At 45.4% G+C, this 18,454-nt stretch overlaps 1 protein-coding gene across 3 annotated transcripts in view; it reads left to right on the plus strand.

Annotated features, from left to right (window-relative positions):
* Positions 1-133: 133 nt before the first annotated feature.
* The window catches only part of zgc:92140 (uncharacterized protein LOC447854 homolog), a 30,161-nt gene continuing 11,840 nt past the window's right edge, over positions 134-18,454 (plus strand). Inside the window, exons 1-2 of one of the 3 annotated variants that reach the window (XM_031726788.2) lie at positions 134-508; positions 14,850-14,979. In XM_031726788.2, the coding sequence (XP_031582648.1) occupies positions 14,889-14,979 (91 nt within the window). In that variant the 5' untranslated portion in view covers positions 134-508; positions 14,850-14,888. Of the gene's footprint in view, positions 509-553; positions 867-14,849; positions 14,980-18,454 lie in introns of those variants that run through there. The other 2 variants (XM_031726790.2, XM_031726787.2) reach the window with 2 other exon arrangements.

Consider the following 18,454-nt stretch of genomic DNA (forward strand, 5'->3'; position numbering starts at 1 on the left):
GAACACAGAGTGCTTGATTTAATGAAAAAAAAAAAAAAAAAGTCAAACAGAAGGAGGCTTAAAAATGTCGCTTTGCTGTTTTACTGCACCGACTGTTCTCATGTGATTAAAATATTCCATTTTTAAAACAAATCTTATTTGAGAGGAAATGATGAACATATTCTGGCTTTTGTGGAACAAAGAGGCAGGAGATGTGAAAATCATTTCTGTTCCGACAGAGGTTTCTGTGCAGTGGGCGGACACCCCCATCAAATCACTCGAGTCAACGTGACAGACGTGTAATTGGGAAATTGTCAGTATGCGCCATGGTATTACTGTCAGAGTGATTCAAACCCTGCTGCAAGAAGTGCTCATCATATTTAGCAGAAATATGTATTTAAATCTGTTTTTGTCACTTGAGTAAAAGTACAAGTATCTGCTGAACCGATCCCATGTTTACACTCGCTGGCGGTTATTTTAATACGGTGCGAAGAAATGAAAACGCAGTAAAAGTACACGACAGAGGTAGGTGAGTACTCGGTACATTTCCAGCACTTTTGTTTATGTGCACATTTACGTGCGTGTCTCGTGAATGCGAGCAGCTCTCCTGCTGCTCAGCGCCTTCGGAGCGTTTTTACGCAGCGGTGATGTGCAGCTCGGGCCCGGCGCTGATTGGTGGCTCGGTGGGGCACTCCTCAGCAAGATGGCTGCATTGCTGCGCGCAATAGTGGCATCCTGGTGAAATGACGCAAGCCACAGTTTACGTTCAGTCCTCGCGGCTCAGAGCCTGAGCTCTCCAGTCTCCATAGCGCAGATCCCGCCCGACACAGCCGGAAGATCGCCCGGCTCTCCTCCTCCACCGGACCGAGTGGAACCGGTTCATTTGAGTAAGTAGCAGCGGGGATTGCCTGCTGATGTGTCCCGGAGGTGCGGTTTGTCCTGCTGTCCGTGGACTCTTTTCTTTTGTTGTTGTTTCCCGAGTGTCCGTGATTACCGGGCGCTCTCCTTCCTGCACACTGTCGATGGTTTCTCGCTGGCGGGGCTGGCCGTGGGGCTAACGACGCGTTGTTTCTCTGTTTCTCTCGCTCGTTTTTAACTATCACTGTTGTTACTGGTGGTAAAATCCACGAGGAGCCCACACGGAGCTGTGTTCGTGTCTCGCGTTTGGACTGTGTGAATGCGCTCGCTCGCTCGCTCGCCGTGGACAGCGTTGGCTCGGCGCATTTCAAATTTTCCACACATCCTGGCGGCTGTGCCAGGCTGTCCCGCTGCTGGGAGCCCGTGTGTCTGGGAGGGAGACACTCCTCACAGGGAAGAGCAGCTTTGGTCGAAGCTACAGGCCGTTAACCTTTGTGGAAATGAAACTATGAACACACGCACACAGCACTGACTCCCCCTGTGGGGAACAAAGCTCCCAGTGTCTCCCTGTAGCACAGCTGGACACAGCTGTTAAGCGGCTCGAGCTCCAGGACAGAGCAGAGCTCTGTGGCCGTCCAGGGGCTCACACCTCTGCTGCTGCTGCTAAACCTGTGGTACAACTTCTGAGCTGCCTTCTGTCCACAGCAGCCTTTTGGCCTGCGGGGGAACGACCTGCTGATCGTCTTTGTTCCTCATGACTGCCTCAGAGGAAGACAGAAGCTGCTGGATTGTATGAACAAAGTCACAGCAGCCAGGATTACATCTGATACACAGACCATTTGCAGCTCATTAGCTCAAAGTTACCCGAGTCTGTTTCAGATGGATCCTTCCCTGCTTCCTCAGACACTATGAAGCACACCGGATCGCCAAAGGCACTTCAGAAGTTTCCAAACCGCCTTTCTGGCTGCTGCCTTTAAATGTACCATATGGTCATTAGCTACTGTAGACTTCAGCGTGCCATCAGCAGCAGATCATTACATCCGTTAGGTGGCTGTGCAGCTCTGGTGTAGCCAGACAGTTAAAGGGGACAGCATCCATCACCTGCAGCTCCCATCAGGGCCAGACCAGCAATCCTGTGGGTGGATGTTGTGATGCCCCTCCTGACTTTAGCCTTGTTTTATCTCCATCTATCTGCCTCCATCTGCCTCTCTCCTCCACACTCCCTCCCTCACTTGTTTATCTGTTACTGTGTGTGTGTGCTTGTTTCTCACATATGCCTTTCTGGTTCCGGTGGCTAGCATTAGAGACTGAAATATAAACGTCTCACTTCTCCACACTCCTTCTCTTCCTCTCTATTCTGAGTCTTCCTGCCTCTTCCTCATCCACCTGTGGCCTCCTCACCTTCGACTGATTAACAGCGATCCAGGTGAACACACAGGCACTCATAGGGTCATCCCGCAACACCTGACGTGTCATCTTTTTGGGAAGTGGAGGGTTTCCATGGTTACCGCAGGATGTCTTCTCTGTCTGTGGGTGTGGGAGGGAGTTCCTGTGACTGTCTCTTCCATCCAGTTTGTGTTCGCTTTGCGGGCATTGTGCTCTGTGGGAGGTGCGGCTGAGTGCTGTCAGCTGTGATGAGGTAGTCTGTATTGCAGTGTGGAAAGCACAAGGTCAGCACAACTCAATCCTCCAGGTTCACTATACCTGTCAGTTTGACTGAGGGCATCGCAGGCTGATTAGGTTTTCTACCCGGCCGAATTAACAAAGTGCAAGAGGCAAATGTTGCAACATTAAGCCCAAAAAACCCGCACTTATGTCATTACCCGCCGCTGTGCTCCTTCTGCTCCGTGCGTTCCTGTTTATTTTGCATTCCGTGTGCAGATCGGTGGACGAGGGTTGTCTTCTGGCTGCTCGCTTTGTGTGTGAACAGGGATTGGCTGAGTGGCCTGCACACGTGCTTTCTGTCACACGACGAAGCGTCCTGTCTCTGTGTCCCTGCCTGTGTTTACAGTTCAGTGTCCAGCTGGGATGGAGACAGACTGCAGTATTGATTTTGCTTTCCATTTCTTTTTCTTTTTATTCGCCTGTTTTCCAATCTCCACTCTAGTTAAAGGGTCGCTGATGGGGTCTCAGCTGTGGAACTGTTAATGCACAAGTAGGTGGTGGTGAAAAATTATATAAAAGTTACATAAAAGGTCAGTGTTTTGGAGGAGGGGGGTTCCTGTTGGCGGTATACCAGTTCCATCTTCCCATACTATGACACCCTTGTGTGGCTGTTAATGCTCAGTTAGAGCACTCAGCTCTGTTATTAAGGATGTATGAACTGAGCCATGGTTGTTGGAGCCCAGCTTCCAGTTCCACCAGCAGACATCAGGGCCAAGATTTCAGCGTCTGTCTTCCAGGCATCACAAGATGGTAGCTGATGGTTATCTGATGGATTCGACTGTTTACCTGCGAGTTTACCTGTGGTCCATAGCATTTGGACTACAAGCCGAACCCAGAAAGCTCCGTGTACTAAAAATATGGTCTCTCACCTACAAATTCTGCATATTGATGTTTGGAGTCTGTGCATAAAGATGAGAGTGCAGGTTGGTTTTACCTTTCAGCAAAACCCTAGTTCCTGTTTAGTCTCAGCATCTTCTGCACAAACGTATCTGGAACTTGCTTGGTTGTTCAAATATAACAAATTCATCACAAGCAGAACTACGTGTGGCAAAACACTTATCCTGAATATGCATGTCTTCGGCATCACATCGCCATATTGTAAATCACAATAATGTCTTTCTGGGTGTCATCAGGGTAAACTGCTGGAAGGTTTTGTTGTGTGTGTGTGTGTGTGTGTGTGTGTGTAGGATAATGGACCGACCAAAAACACTGGTTTGCATCTGAAAGAATAACATTGCAGATGTGATACCAGCCGTGTTGAGATTTTAAACACAGGCAGCCACCTGAAGAGGCAAAAGATTCAGTGTGTGTTATTCCCACACAAACAGTCGTCTGAAGGGTCTTGGCCAGTCGTCCTGCCAATTATGCAAAGATTCGTATGCGTAATTTCTTATGACTATTAATGCGGGCACGGTTTTAATTGTGTGCCTCGTGGGTTGGTTTGTTGGCAGTTCAGATGGATCTGGGTAAGAAAACATAAACACGTCTGACCTTGTGTGCCTGCTGTGTTGGAGGAGGCCCACACCATCAGCTGCGCAGCTGTCTGTCAGCAAACGTGATCAACAAGAAAATCGGTGATATAAAAACAGAGATGGTAAAAACATGAACCACCTTTAGAGCTCTACCATTAATTAGCAGCAGTACTTTTACTTTGGAGAACCTGCAATATTCAGCTATAGAGGAGAAGAGCAAAAATTCACAAGTACAGCTTTTAAATATTGCATTTAAAAGGTTTACTCCATTACTTCCAAACCCCTCACGCTCCCTGGATGCTGTTAATTATATCGCCGTCATGTCGCCCAAGAATTTTTCCCCATTACTTTTCCATCTTTCTCCTGTTTCCGCAGTTTTGCCTTGAAACCTTGTCAGTCAGCCACCTTAGGCTCTGACCTGCTTTCGCCTCAGTCCCACAGAAATGACTACCTGCCTTTTGCTCTTTCAGGGAACTGAGTGCTACTAACGCCAGCCATTAGCAGGCCTCAGAGGAGACATTTTATCCTCTAGTCTAGCCTGCATTAGTTGAAATCATTCATTTCTCTATGGCTTGATTTTTTTTACCTGTACCGAGATACGGCTTAATGCAGCTCACGTTTCAATTAGAGTGCTTAACTGGTCTTTCTTCGCTCTCTCTCTGAGTGACAGCACTGAAAGGAAATGGTGAGAGCTGTGCAAACTTCTGTGGGCCTGTAGTAACAACACTGGCCTCTTACCAGAAATATGTAACAGCTTGTCTAAAGCTTACTCCAGCTTCTTCACCAGCACATGCCTCAGTTCTGCGCAATATGCCTCTCATTGTCAGTCACAAGGCCGGGCTTCAGTTTCACTCAGCAGAACAGGGTCCCCTCTGTTTCCACGTCCACTCCTCCACCCATGGCTGCTTGTCATCCTCATTACTACAGTGAGAGGAAGAGGAAAGAGCCACTCAACGGCAGACAGTGAAAAACAGAGAAGAGAGGCACACAAAGCAGCAGCAGAACACTCATGATGGACCTTTACTGTCCACCGGCCTGTGTGTGTGTGCGTTTGTGTTGGCATGACTTCCCAGGCTTGTCAGGCTGATGGAGTACCTAAAGTGGGACAGGAGGAGAGGTGCAGCATTTGCTGCCTGGCTAGAGTAAATATTATGGCGCACTGGCCCACGAGTTGCCGACACTGTGCTCTGTCACAGAGAGATGCAAAGACACGCTCAACACACCGCAGCTTGCGATTCACCGTACGAGTCATTTGCAGTGACTCCAGGTGGAGCGTTTTGATTTTTGAGCCGAGTGTTTATTAGGTCAGCTGGTGCAGTGTGTTTGAGTTCTCACTATAAGAGTTATGCAACATGACACAGTACATATGAGATGATTTGTCAATCAGATTTGATCACTTAGTCATAGATTTTATCACATAAGCTGAACTGAGGGGGTTCAGTATAAGATAAATAAGGATTTTTAAAGTGTTAATTATGCAGAGCAATATTTTTTCCCTCAGGGAGCTTTACTGTTTGCTTATTTTAGCCGTACATACTTTTTTCTGGAGTTGTCTTCTATCATCACATACAGAAGGATGAATAATTCAGAGAAAATTGTGAACTTGTGACCCCTACAGTGAGGGATCCAGTGGCTCTGATATGCTGTGAGGACTCTTTCCTGGCATGGATCGAGGCCCAGTTGTCCCGTGGTGTTCTCAAATTTTTGATGACAGAGTGCCAAGTTAGGGAGCCAGCATACGACCGAGTGCTGCAGAGAAAACATCCAAACCTCAAACACTTGCAGGTGTTTATTCCATATTCAGAGGATAGACTGTGCCATTTTTGTGGTGGTTTATAGTTTCATGTGTTGCCATATTTCTTTGCAACGGCTGTATTTGGGGTGTTATGGGGGTCTCTGGAGGACAGAGCAGAGCTGTGAGCGAATGAATGTCGCGTATTGTTATCTTGTCATGCTGCTGCGCTCCATGAAATTGCAGGGGAAGCCTATGATGAAGCATTTTTTTATCTAAAAGATTATGCCTCAATCTACAGTGCACCGGGGTCATTGGATTGTTTGAGTATGAAAATGATGTGAATCATGCTGCTGGCTTTACTCAACCAAGGGAAACAGTTACTGGCTCCGTCTCACTGGAGTAAAAATAGGATGGCAACTTCCTTGTGACTAGGAAAAATTAGTGGGTGGTGACTACATTGAATTGCTTAAAGTCCAAGGAGTTACTCCAACCAACTGGTCACCGGTCAGCTGGTTGTATTCTGGTTATAATCGTGTATAAAAGCAAGGCTGTCACCAAAATTTCTGTCTCAGCTCAAGGAAGTTAGACTGGGCTCTGGATCTAAGTAGTTACTGTGAATTTGTGTGCATTTAGAAGGAAACAGATTTGATCTGTTTATCGCAGTTAAATGCTGCGTCATTGCAGACTACGTATAATTGTAAACTTGACTCCATTCAGCCACAAGCAGATATCAGACTAACTCTATCCCATCCCTGTTTTATCACCGTCTTCATGCTCCAAGGTTGTTATGAAGACGTTAACTGACTTTGAGTGGTTGCAGACCTGGCGTCCACCTTCGAAGCTGCAGTATCAGAGGCAGCGAGGGTGACGCAGGGCACACAGTTTGGATAAAGGGGGAGAGAGGCTAGTTGGCTGATGATATCAGTAGGTATTCCACCTGTGAAGGCACCATTAATGCTGAATGATATACACAGGTTATACACATGTTGCATTCCAGATGAGCTTTTTTGTTTTCATGGAAGTCCTTAATTATGTCATCCAAGTCTGCAGGTATTACATCATGATGGCTCTGAAAGTCCAGCTGCCCAGGAGCACGTCACCGAGGCAGACGTGCTCCTGGCAGTAAACTCAAAAAGAGCCTAATGATATGTTGTGTTTTGTACTATTTTCAATAAAATATAGGCTTTAAGTAGTTTCAAACCGCTGAATTCTCTCTTCTTTTTTTGATTTAAAGAGCATCCAAACCTTTTTGTGTTTTTGACATACAGTTTCTAAAGCATAGCTCAGCACTCAGCTCTGAGGACGATGAAGCAAAGGTAGAAACTGTCGCTGTGTTGTCACAGGTGAGGCTGCCCTGAAGTCACTCTCCCTGAGGCTTAAATGGCTGCTGAGCGAGCACTTCCCCATCACAGCCGGGAGCTTTACGGTGGGAACTATTAAACACACATGTCCAGTTCACGCGCAGAAATAAACCTGTTACACAAAAACTCTCTCTGCGATGCTTCAACCAGTTTTCCGCCTTTGTTTGGCCCGTTTTTCAGGCTCTGTGGTTGCTTGTGCTCCCTCTGGCACAATCTTGCATTTGAGAAGCCCTTGCACTGCACACTACTCGGCCTGTGTGCACGACCTGTGTTTGTGCAAGCACTCACATCTTCCTCACAGCGCTTTCTGAGTTCCTCCTTTAACAAACTGACTTGTAAAGGAGGCTTGTTCACAGACCTGAGGGCAGGTCACGTCCCACACCAACATATGCAAGCATGGGCAGGCCTCTGTGTTTGCCAAATCATTTTCAGGGTCTGGTTATTTGCCATGTGTTAAATATACAACTTGGTCTGCATTTAAGAAGAGCTCTTTGTATCGCCTGGCTCAGGATTATTGTTTCAAACTGCTTAAAATTGCTTACAAGGTGAAACAGCGACAGGAGGCTCTGCGCCAAATCTGGGGTAAGATCGGCTTGAATGACGCAAGAGCTGCTAGCTGACATCACAACTTCTTTATATCTTTAAAGTGGGTTACCCCTCTGTTTTGGCCCATATGCTCACAATGAATGTTGAGCATCTGGATCCAGAGGTGGTCGTGTGCCAGTTGGTGTTAAGAACTTTTTATCCTTTTCACACACTGGATGTTTATTGGACCATGTTGGCTCAGCTTGTGAGCCAACATGGCCCGTGTGTGTGTATTCACTGACTCGCCAGGCTTGTCCCATTGACACACTTGAGCATCTACAGAGCAGCTCAGTCCTGCTGTCCTGTGGGTTAAATCAACACTGGAAAAAACAGAGCAGCTCACACACTGCAGAACTCCCAGTTTTTACTTATTTATTTGTAACACGTCTTCAATAGGTAAAAATTGGCTGAGCACATTTTTTTTTTGTCTCAACAGCTGCCCCACACTGTGGTGTGGATTTTTTTTCCCTATTTAAATCAAAACTGAGCAACGCCCCACTGTGGTTTTGCACGTGGCACAGAATAGCGCATTGGGCAGAGCTCAGTACTAACTTGGGCTGATTCCTGCTGGAGTCGCCAGTCCTAAAAGTGTATGCACTGATCTCACTGTACAGTGGAACACGTGCAAGCGTACGATGCCAGCACGGCTCGTGCAGCAGTAAAGTGGACGATCCTTTGGTGGCTTTTTGTTGAAGCGTTTCATTGTAGTTTGTAAATTAAACCGTAAAGTTCCCTCAAAAAGCGACTTACCTGCACTTTGCTTTACATAAAGAGGTAAAAATGGACTTAATTTTAAAAAAACAAAACAAAGCGTCAACCAAAATACAAACAGTTTTCACATTTTCATTGTTAATTCTGGTGTGTTACGGTGGTGATTTAAGATGTATTTTGAGCAAAATGCATGCGTTTAGAGGTGGAGGTTTAGAGCTGGAGAATCAATTCAGTATGGTATCTCCATATTTTGTGTGCAGATTATGAATTTTTTAATTAATTATTATTATGAAGTTTGATTAAATGTGAAATTCTGTCAATGCAGGCAGCAACAGATGTGTGAATTTGGATGATTTATCACAGTTAATCGGTGAATCATCAGAAAAGGATGGAATTGCCAACTTGACCCAGTTCAATGGCAGACTGTTGGCAGTTGGCAGACTATTAGTACAGCGGTCCCCAACCTTTTTTGCGCCACGGACCGGTTTATCATCATCATCATCATCATCATCATCACCACCTTTATTTATAAAGCACTTTAAAATAACCACAGCTGACACAAAGTGCTGGTTTATGTCCGACAATATTTTCACGGACTGGCCTTTAAGGTGTCGCAGATAAATACAACAAAATAAAATCAGTAGGGGTACCAAAAAAAGAAGATTTATTCATAACACACGGGAAAAGACCCAGGGAAATGGAGTTAATGATAAAAACCTAACGATAAAAACCATGAAAACCATAAATTTCATACCCGAGCCTCAACTCTCACGGCCCGGTACCAAACGGCCCAAGTGGACTTGTAGCAGACTGTTAGCAGAGTGTTGGTAGACTTGTTGGTAGACTGTTGGCAGACTGTTGGCAGACTCTTAGCAGACTTGTTGCAGACTGTTGGTAGACTGTTGGTAGACTTGTTGCAGACTGTTTGCAGACTGTTGGTAGACCGTTTGCAGACTGTTGGCAGACTCCTAGCAGACTGTTGGTAGACTTCTTGCAGACTGTTGGCAGACTCTTAGCAGACTGTTGGTAGACTTGTAGCAGACTGTTTGCAGACTGTTGGTAGACTGTTTGCAGACTGTTGGTAGACTGTTTGCAGACTGTTGGTAGACTTGTTGCAGACTGTTGGCAGACTGTTGGTAGACTGTTGGCAGACTTGTTGCAGACTGTTTGCAGACTTGTAGCAGACTGTTGGCAGACTCTTAGCAGACTGTTGGTAGACTTGTTGCAGACTGTTTGCAGACTTGTAGCAGACTGTTGGCAGACTCTTAGCAGACTGTTGGTAGACTTGTTGCAAACTGTTTGCAGACTGTTGGTAGACTGTTGGCAGACTCTTAGCAGACTGTTGGTAGACTGTTGGCAGACTTGTAGCAGACTGTTAGCAGACTTGTAGTAGACTGTTGGCAGACTCTTAGCAGACTGTTGGTAGACTTGTTGCAAACTGTTTGCAGACTGTTGGTAGACTGTTGGCAGACTCTTAGCAGACTGTTGGTAGACTGTTGGCAGACTTGTAGCAGACTGTTAGCAGACTTGTAGTAGACTGTTGGCAGACTTGTAGCAGACTGTTTGCAGACTCATTCTGTCTTATGGTAACATCTCAGCAGGATTGGCAGCAAAAAATAACTGAAGTGAGATAACTACACCATAATATATAAAACAAATACTGATAAAGTTGAACTTGAAAGACATAATATATATCGTGGGGTGTTTGGTGATTTCCACCTCTACCTGTGTTTCTGATTGTGCAGCTCTGAAAATATTTATGATGAAACCAACACTCAACCCTTCATGTAAGCATTCCTTGTTAAAACCTACCATAGATTTTTGTAATGCTTGTGAGAAGACCAGGTGTTAAAATGAGCAGAAGTCTGATTTTGAAAGGATGTGACTTCTTGAATTATGTGCCACTGAAGAATGTCTGAGCCTTTGGCCTTGGTGTTATTTATTTATAGGTGTGTTTGGCTGTGTAATAGTCTGCCCTTCTGGCTGTAGCTTATATGCATAACCCGAGTAATAGCAGCTTGGCCTAAGGATCCACAGCCTAGCATTATCCCTCCACACAACAATAGCTCTGGGACTGCTAGGTCTATTTTTAGCCTGCTCCTACTCACAATTTGATGTTTCAATACACACAAATCAAAGCCTTCAAACAGATGCTGCCCACACACTAGAGACCCTTTGAAACTTCACGTCTATCACGGCTGCTCACATTTCTCAGCGTATGTCCTCCGGTGGTTTTCGGAAAGGGAGTTTCTGTGCTTTGTTCATCTAATATTCACTTCAGTTGTACGCTAATAGTGAAGAGAGACTTGGCTGCTCGCTCTTGGTGTCCTCTCTCCCGTTACCTTTGTTGGCACGTTCTTTTTCTATCTTTTTTCTCCATCTCTGACGTTTGATTCTCCACTTCACTGTGATGTGACTCTGACAGATAACATGCGCTCCTCCGGCAGCGTTTCCAGGTGCATGCCTCGTGCTTCTTCCCTCATTTATGTGCCTGTGTCAAGAGACAGATTATGCGGGATGAGATTATTGCTGTGTCTTTACGACAGCGTGCCTCAGACTGCTGCATTAAGATCTCCCAGCTGTGTGTGAGGTGATGGCGGCTTTATGAGCACATGTGAGGCATAATTGAGTTGTTCCAGAGTGGTAGTTGTAGTAAGAGGTATCCCAGGCTGCCTGGGACGGGCTGATAAGCTGCTCTCTAGACCAGAACTCCTACTCAGGCCACAGGTGACCCTACACACAGCTACACACACTCATCCCGAGCTTGCATGTGTGTGTCTAAGTGTCTGGATTCTTGCCCGCAAGGTATTACTCCCTCTTGCCTGTAGGCCCTTAGAGAAATTCATGTGTAAGCTCTGCTCAGGCTCCAGAGATTAATGTCTTTTCTCCTGCAGAGCTGAGAAAGGGATTCATATATGAGTTCTCTCATCTTGCACTGAATATTCACACATCTCAGAGTCTCACAGGAGCATTGAAAGATAATTAATTTCAGGATGCTTCTGGTTTTTTTTGTTGCTATGCATGGTTTGTTCCTGAGAATTGTTGCAGTCTCCTCGACGCTCCTCTGCTGCCTCACCGAGTGACAACCTGCCAAGTAACAAGTGACAGTGAATGAAGCAGTCTGTGATAAAGGGAACAGCAGCAGCGTAGTTTGTTGATAATACTGGCCAGTAAATTCTGGGCTCCATAGTACCTGGACACGCAGGTACTTGAGCGCTGTGCACCTGGCGCTTTGTGTCATGTCCAGTGAGATGGAAGCTGGTGGGCCGCAGCCTAAAGACGGGAGTAAACACGGGCCTCCTGTCAACTTCAAACACTCTGAAGGAGCAGCGAGGGCCAGGCGGTGCTCTTTTGAAGCTCTGCACTCGTCCTCCTCTCTGGACCCTTTCTGTCCCACCTATTGTCGGCCTTTTTCCTTCACCCTTGTCCCCCTTCATCTCAACCCACCCTCCCTCTCTTTGTCTTTTTTTCTCTCTCTTTTCAGTGTCTTCAAAAAGCCTCTTCTTCACTCCACCTCTTATTATTTATGTACCGGCGGCACAGATTTAATCAGCTGTGTGTGTGTGTGTGCATTTTTGTAAGTGGCAGCAGTCAGATGGGCCTGTCAGAGACAGCATATGGCATGTGTGAGTGACACAGGAATTATCTACATACAGTGTGTGCTACTCACTGATGGTGACGCTTGCAGCTTTGTGTTAGCTGTTCTGCAGGGTGAGAGGGTTTTCTTCTTTTCTATAGAGTAACGATGAGTTTGGTTTAGTTTGTTCCTGCCCTCCCGATGTTCTCAAACAAAGCTCTGAGTTGCGTTGAAGTAATTGCAGAAAATTAGGCGTCGAGTCAGACTGGTTTACAGGTTACAGGTTAGCTGAAAGTGAAAATCTTACTGTAATGCATAAAATCAGTATGTTGGTGTCTTTGTCTGCAAACTGCTCTGGGACCATCTGCACTCAAACTTGAACTACCGGTAGTTTATTACTTATCTGATGGTTCTCATCTATATCAGGCATTAAAAATGCATCAAGTTGCCTAGCAACAGATGAAAATTATTAGTTTTTAGCATTTATGAACCTTCAACACCTCATAAAAGAAATGTTTCAGGAGAGTGACATCAAATTCATATCCACAAAAGTTTCATTATACATGCCTAGCAACCGCCTAGCAACGGGCTAAAATAACGCTTTTTAGCATATATACAATGTCTGTCTATCTATCTATAAGTAAAATATTCATTTCAAATTTTAAGTATATCAGTTTACCAACAGCATGAACAGGCCAAACAGTATAATAGCACAGAGCTGTATTAGTATTGCCGATGTTCCAGGTAGATCAGATCACCAATCTGATATTTGGATCGGATATCCGGACTGGAAAAGCTCGATGCTGATGCCGGTGAACGCGGCTCCCTGTTGCTCTGCGTTTGCTGTGTCACAGTCAGTAGCACAGCAGCGTTTGCTCGTGTAGAGAGACTTCATCATTCATTTTATGCATCTCAGTCCTGTTTACACCTTTGTTGTTGATCCTGATGATGTCAACACTCGATATAAGAATAATCGCAGTGTCTTCCTCAGAGTAGGAACACCTCGTTCATTTAACACAGCTATTGGATTTTCACCCTGTGTCAGCAGATCAGTGCATCCTTATATATTATAGATATGCAAAACAATTTTTTTTATTTTGTTTGTTTTTAATGGATGGTAACACAAATTAGTGTAATCTAGGGAAGGGGTTATCTCTTCAGCAATGTCTGCTTCATGTAGCAGAGAAGCATCACGACTGAGCAGATAGTGGTGCAATACTCCCATTAAACTGATATGTAGTTCCCATAAAATTCCATCGCTTCTCCTTTTCTGTGTAACTTCATAAATACAGTTAGTCAGACATTTACATTAATGAACTTTGGACAGTCGGACAAATCAGGGAGGGGACTTTTTCTGAAGTTGCCTTTTTCTCATATGTTGCAGATAACACATGATATACATGCACTGTCACTACTGGAAACGCTTGGTGTAATTTTAGGTGAGGTGTCTCCTCGGCTAGAGCGTGCAGGAAGCGGGACACGGGACATTAGCACAAAGATCACACACGCTGAGGCGGGGGTGGGCTAAACACCTCGGTCATACAGTTCAGGGGTGCAGAGCATGTGTGAAATTGCTAATGAGCTATTTATATATATAGTAATATGTACCTATTCTTTTTATGTTGCATATTTTGGGCAGGATATTAGAAGAAGAGGTACTTTCAGCAGCTTTGGCAGATTTTGATGCCAGATGTTTGGACTCGTGACCCCCTGAGGTTGGCTTGTGTCTCCTCCCGTGTCCTTGAACTTGGGATTTTTCGTTTGCAGCCACCGATACTGGGCATTATATTAATATTATCTTCTCACTAATAAAAATCAGCATTGCTATCTGGCTCAAAATCTATGCGGGCTGTGCTGTAATTAGTTTTTATTTTAACTCTGCAATTAATGACTGTGATAAGTGCAGAGTCATTAACTCTGTATTAATGAATCCAAAGACTAAATAACACCTGAACTGTGTCACTGATCAGTTCACCTGCAGCTCCTGTGATACTGGTAGAGTTCAGCTAATTATTTTTGGTTGTTTAGACCAACAGCTTCACTCTTTTAGCTCACCCATTAATTTAGTTTTCACAGACACAGCGTGCTAAAGTGTATTTTACACTGGCAGTTTCACGGCCCAATGCAGACAGACGGCAAACATCTATCTGAGGAACATAGTTTGGCATTTAGTAAAAGAGGGAACTGGACATTTAACAGCTGGAAACAAACAAAGCTTTCAGGGTGGTGAATATTCACCAAACGACCAAAGGTACGGATGCTGACGTTGCTGTTTGTTAGAAACCAAAAGGTTTCCAACAAACATCACTTAGTAGTGTTTTCAGATCAAAAATCCAAATATTCAGGTGTGAATAGCTCCGTATGTTTTCACATTTAAATACATTTGTGTTCAGTTTCATCAAACACATTTATTTATTTATGGATTTCTTTTTGTTTTTTTGGTGTTTTGTATAACAAGAATAAAAAGCATACAGCATATATCAGATGGGTTATGCTCTTTATTTACCCTGCACTGCACCCCTGCTGCTGCTTCTCCATGTATTTAATGGCAGTGGCTATATTTAGCTCTGAAAGAAACTCTTATGAGGAAGTAATAACCTGCAGCATGCGCTATAAATGTGCATTTCTCTTTCTACTGAGCCTCTTAACGCCAGGTGTGAATTCACACTTCTGTGAAGTGTGCTTTGGTTTCCTGATTCAGAGGCATGGGAAAATGAAGATAAATCATGTCTGAAGGTCGTGTTGCATGAAAAAAAACGACATAAACGACATTTTGCACCGATCGCGAGTCGCCATAAAAGCTCAAACCGTCGATCACGTTTGACAGAGCGTTGTAAAAACAACAGCGCTGTTCGTTTTATTGTGTCTGTCGTGAATATGAAGTCTTGTTTTCTCTGTCTGTGCAGGTGAGAGTGCGATGAGGAGAAGTTTCAGAGTGTGAGGCCATGGGCTGCACCTCGGCCAAGCAGGTGTCGGCCGTGCCCAGCGATGAGGAGGGACGCGGCAAGGCCTACAGCAACGGCGACGTCTTCACCGGTCAGTTCGCGCACGGATGTCAATAAAATCTTCACTGCTCCATTTCACTCAGTTGATTGGTCAGCGTGGACCCATTACCCCGGCTGCCCACACAATATACATCCTCATTGTTACAGCTCACGGTACTTCGGCAAAGTGTAAAGTTCTCCAATTCAGACAATAACTGTCAACACCGCCGCTTTTATTGGAGATGTCTGTGTTGACAGTTCGTGTAAGAGAGGAAGTAACCAGTTAGTGAGATGACGGCGTTGAGTTGTGTCCTTGGAGGGGACCTGGTGTGTTCGTTCCATCTCCGTGTTGCTATTCTTGCATTTTTATTAGAGTAGAACAACAGGGATATGTCTTCTCACTGACATCAAATGCCAAAAATGTAAAAAGTGAAGGTTTCTGAAACTGTAAAAAGCATCACTGCTGTCACAAAGCAGACGAAGGGTGTTTGATGGGCATCATGAGTCCATACTGCTTTGGTAACCAGCCAGAAAGGTTGGAAAACAGCTGGATTAGCTCAAAAGAACAACAGTTTTAACAATGTTCACTTTCTACAAATGTGTCTCCCAAACACGACCTAATTTTGTAGATTTGATTAATAAAAAATGCAGAGAGATTAATTAGTAATGAATATACTACGGTCCTTAGTTGCTCCCTTTTCTTTAGCAGCGTGTAGCCGGCTGTTGTGTAATGAGGGGCAGGAATAAAAGCTGGAGCCGGAGAGAGATGATGGGTGGTGGAGGGATTAACGGCGATTAAGAATTAGGAGCAACACTCTGGTATAGCTGCAGGCGGGTGAATGGATGTGGCAGATGATGATCCACAGGAGGTCCCCTCTCTCTGTCTATCCGTCATCCCCCTCTCGCTCTGATCTTTCTAACTCCTCTCCAGCCTCTCACCTCCTCCCTGTAACCCCTCTATAACACTGCTCCTTCCCTGTTTCGTGCTCCTCTCTGTTCTCTTTGCCCTCTCGTCTCCCGCTTTGTCGTCTGAGCTGCGCCAGAACGCGGCAAGGAGACATGAAGGAGAGCAATGAGATGAACATTTTTTCCTTGAGAGAGGAAGAGAGTGACGTGTTTTGACGCTGCGGGTCTTTTTTTTCTTTCTTTTTTTTCAATCTATTCTCAACTTCTGTCTTCCCGTCCCCCCTCTCAAGGCCTCGCTCTTCTCTTCCTTTTTCTCTCTGTCACACTATTTTGGGTCTCTACACTCTCTTCTCTTCCCTCCTCCTTCTCTTCCTGCCTTCATCTCCCAGTGTTTCTCCCAGCTCTTTTCCTCTCTTCTCTGGCACAACATTAGGTCAGAACCTTGTGTCCTTTCACATCCCCTCCTCCTTCCTCCCTCTTAGTCCCATCCTATCCCTTAGTCTCACTGTCAGTTGGTTAAAGAGGAATCTGGAATGGCAGTGCATGGGATGGACTACTATTTGTGTGTGTGTGTGTGTGTGTGTGTGTGTGTGTGTGTGTGTGTGTGTGTGTGTGTGTGTGTGTGTGTGTGTGTGTGTGTGTGTGTGTGTGTGTGTGTGTGTGTGTGTGTGTGTGTGTGTGTGTGTGTGTGTGTGTGTGTGTGTGTGTGTGTGTGTGTATTCATATCTTTGTGGGGACCAAAAATTGGAAGTTTACTATACTTATGGGGACCAAAATCCTGGTCCCCACATGTTTGAAGGCATTTTTGAGGCTCAAAATGTGGTTTTAGTGACAGGGTTACAGTTGGGTTATGGTTAGGTTTAGGGTAAGGTTTAGGGTTAGGCATTCATTTTTGATTGTTAGGTTAAAGCTAAGGGGCTAGGGAAAGCATTATGCCAATTAGATGTCCCCACAAGATATGAATACCCGACGTGTGTGTGTGGAAGTGACCTTTATTGTGCAGATTAGAGTTACCCCAGGCCTCAAACCCCCAAAAGCATCTCCCTTCTTAACGCCCCCCTTCCTTATCCTCACCCGCTTCGCGTGCACATCTTTCTGCTGTCGCCGTCATCGTCACACACTGTGCAGTCATTCTTTCCCACTCGACTCGCCACCCTTCACAACCGCTGCCAAACTGGCTCGCAGCATCCGGTTTACTTCTCATGACTTAGGCGGAAAACATTGGCCAGTTCTGGTCAGCCTACGCACACAAGTGTAACCCCAGCGGGCTGCGCGTCGGTGTGTTTGCATTCACGTATGTGCTGATGTTTTCATATCAGTGTGCTCGGCTAGACAGTAAGTCCTATTCATGCTCACGCAGATCTGCCTCCAACAGATTGTCTGGCAATCAGTCTGTCCTTGTGCGCGAGTGTGTATTTGTGTGTCCCAGATATTCAGACTCCGGCCGCTAACCCTAACCCACCCCGCCCCCCCCAAAATGCCCTGCCCTCCCCTCCCCAACCCTCTCTCAGTAGCTCTCGCACAATAACCGGAAAAGGCTCAGCTCCATTACACAAACGCTGAGGGGACGACGAGGGAAAATAGCAACACTCTCCACAACATCGTGCTGCTGATGTCTGTAATAATTACAGTCAGAGGAGATTAGAGTGGAGATAGCAAGTATGTCTGATTGTATATGTGGCAGCTCAACATTTATAGAAAACAAGGCGGTGTGCAGTTTCAGTGTTTATCTAAGCTTTTGTGCTGAAAGGTTCGACAGTCTCACTGACTGAACACGTTACTGTCCTTCTGTGCCACAAGCAGACAACACTACAGTCACTTCCTGGGAGTAAAATGGGATTGCTCAGAAATTATTGTTCAAAGAAACTCGGGGCTTTCTTTATCGGACTGCTGAATGAGAATCAGACCTTGGAAATATTATCGCAGATGAAAAAAAAAAAAAAACCCAGACCAGTTGCTTTCTTGAATTAACCAGCTGTGCCGACGGTTCCCTGTTCAGCCTCGAGGAACACAAAACACAACTGACAACCCAAAGTCACAAATGACACAGTTTCTGTGTACGTTGTGTACAGAGTGAAAACGACCCTTCTCCGGGGCAGCGCACAGACCTGAAGGTCACCGGTTCAATCCCTGGGATGGAAAGATAGATGTGGAACCAGAAGGTGAGAGCAGCATCAGAAGGACAGCTCAGAGTCAGAGAGGCAGAGGATGATGAAGAAGATTCATGGATGTAGTGAAGGAGGACTTGCAGAGGGTCGGTGTGACAGAGGTGGGTGGTGGGATGGGGCAGATGGTCTGCTGTGATGACCACTTATGGAAAAGAAGGAGAAAAAGAGGGTTTTCAGTATTATGAAGGCAGCTCACTTCTTGCTGGTATACATTGCAATGTTAACTTCTGCTGCAGACACAACCCGCTGCAGAGCAGGCTGCGACCTGGAAAGATGCCTCAGACCTCAGTGTGCAGAGAGTAAGAGGAAGTTTTTAAAGTATTGTCTTTCCCTGACGCACATTAGTAGAAAAATAGATTTCTCCTAATTTTATCCTCCCTATCAGCTCTAATATCTGAAAACAAGGCACCTACGTTTGTACTTGTTGACCTTTATATCACATTTGCATGTGCG

Source organism: Oreochromis aureus, linkage group 23 (genome assembly GCF_013358895.1).
Source record: "Oreochromis aureus strain Israel breed Guangdong linkage group 23, ZZ_aureus, whole genome shotgun sequence".
Taxonomy (NCBI): domain Eukaryota; kingdom Metazoa; phylum Chordata; class Actinopteri; order Cichliformes; family Cichlidae; genus Oreochromis; species Oreochromis aureus.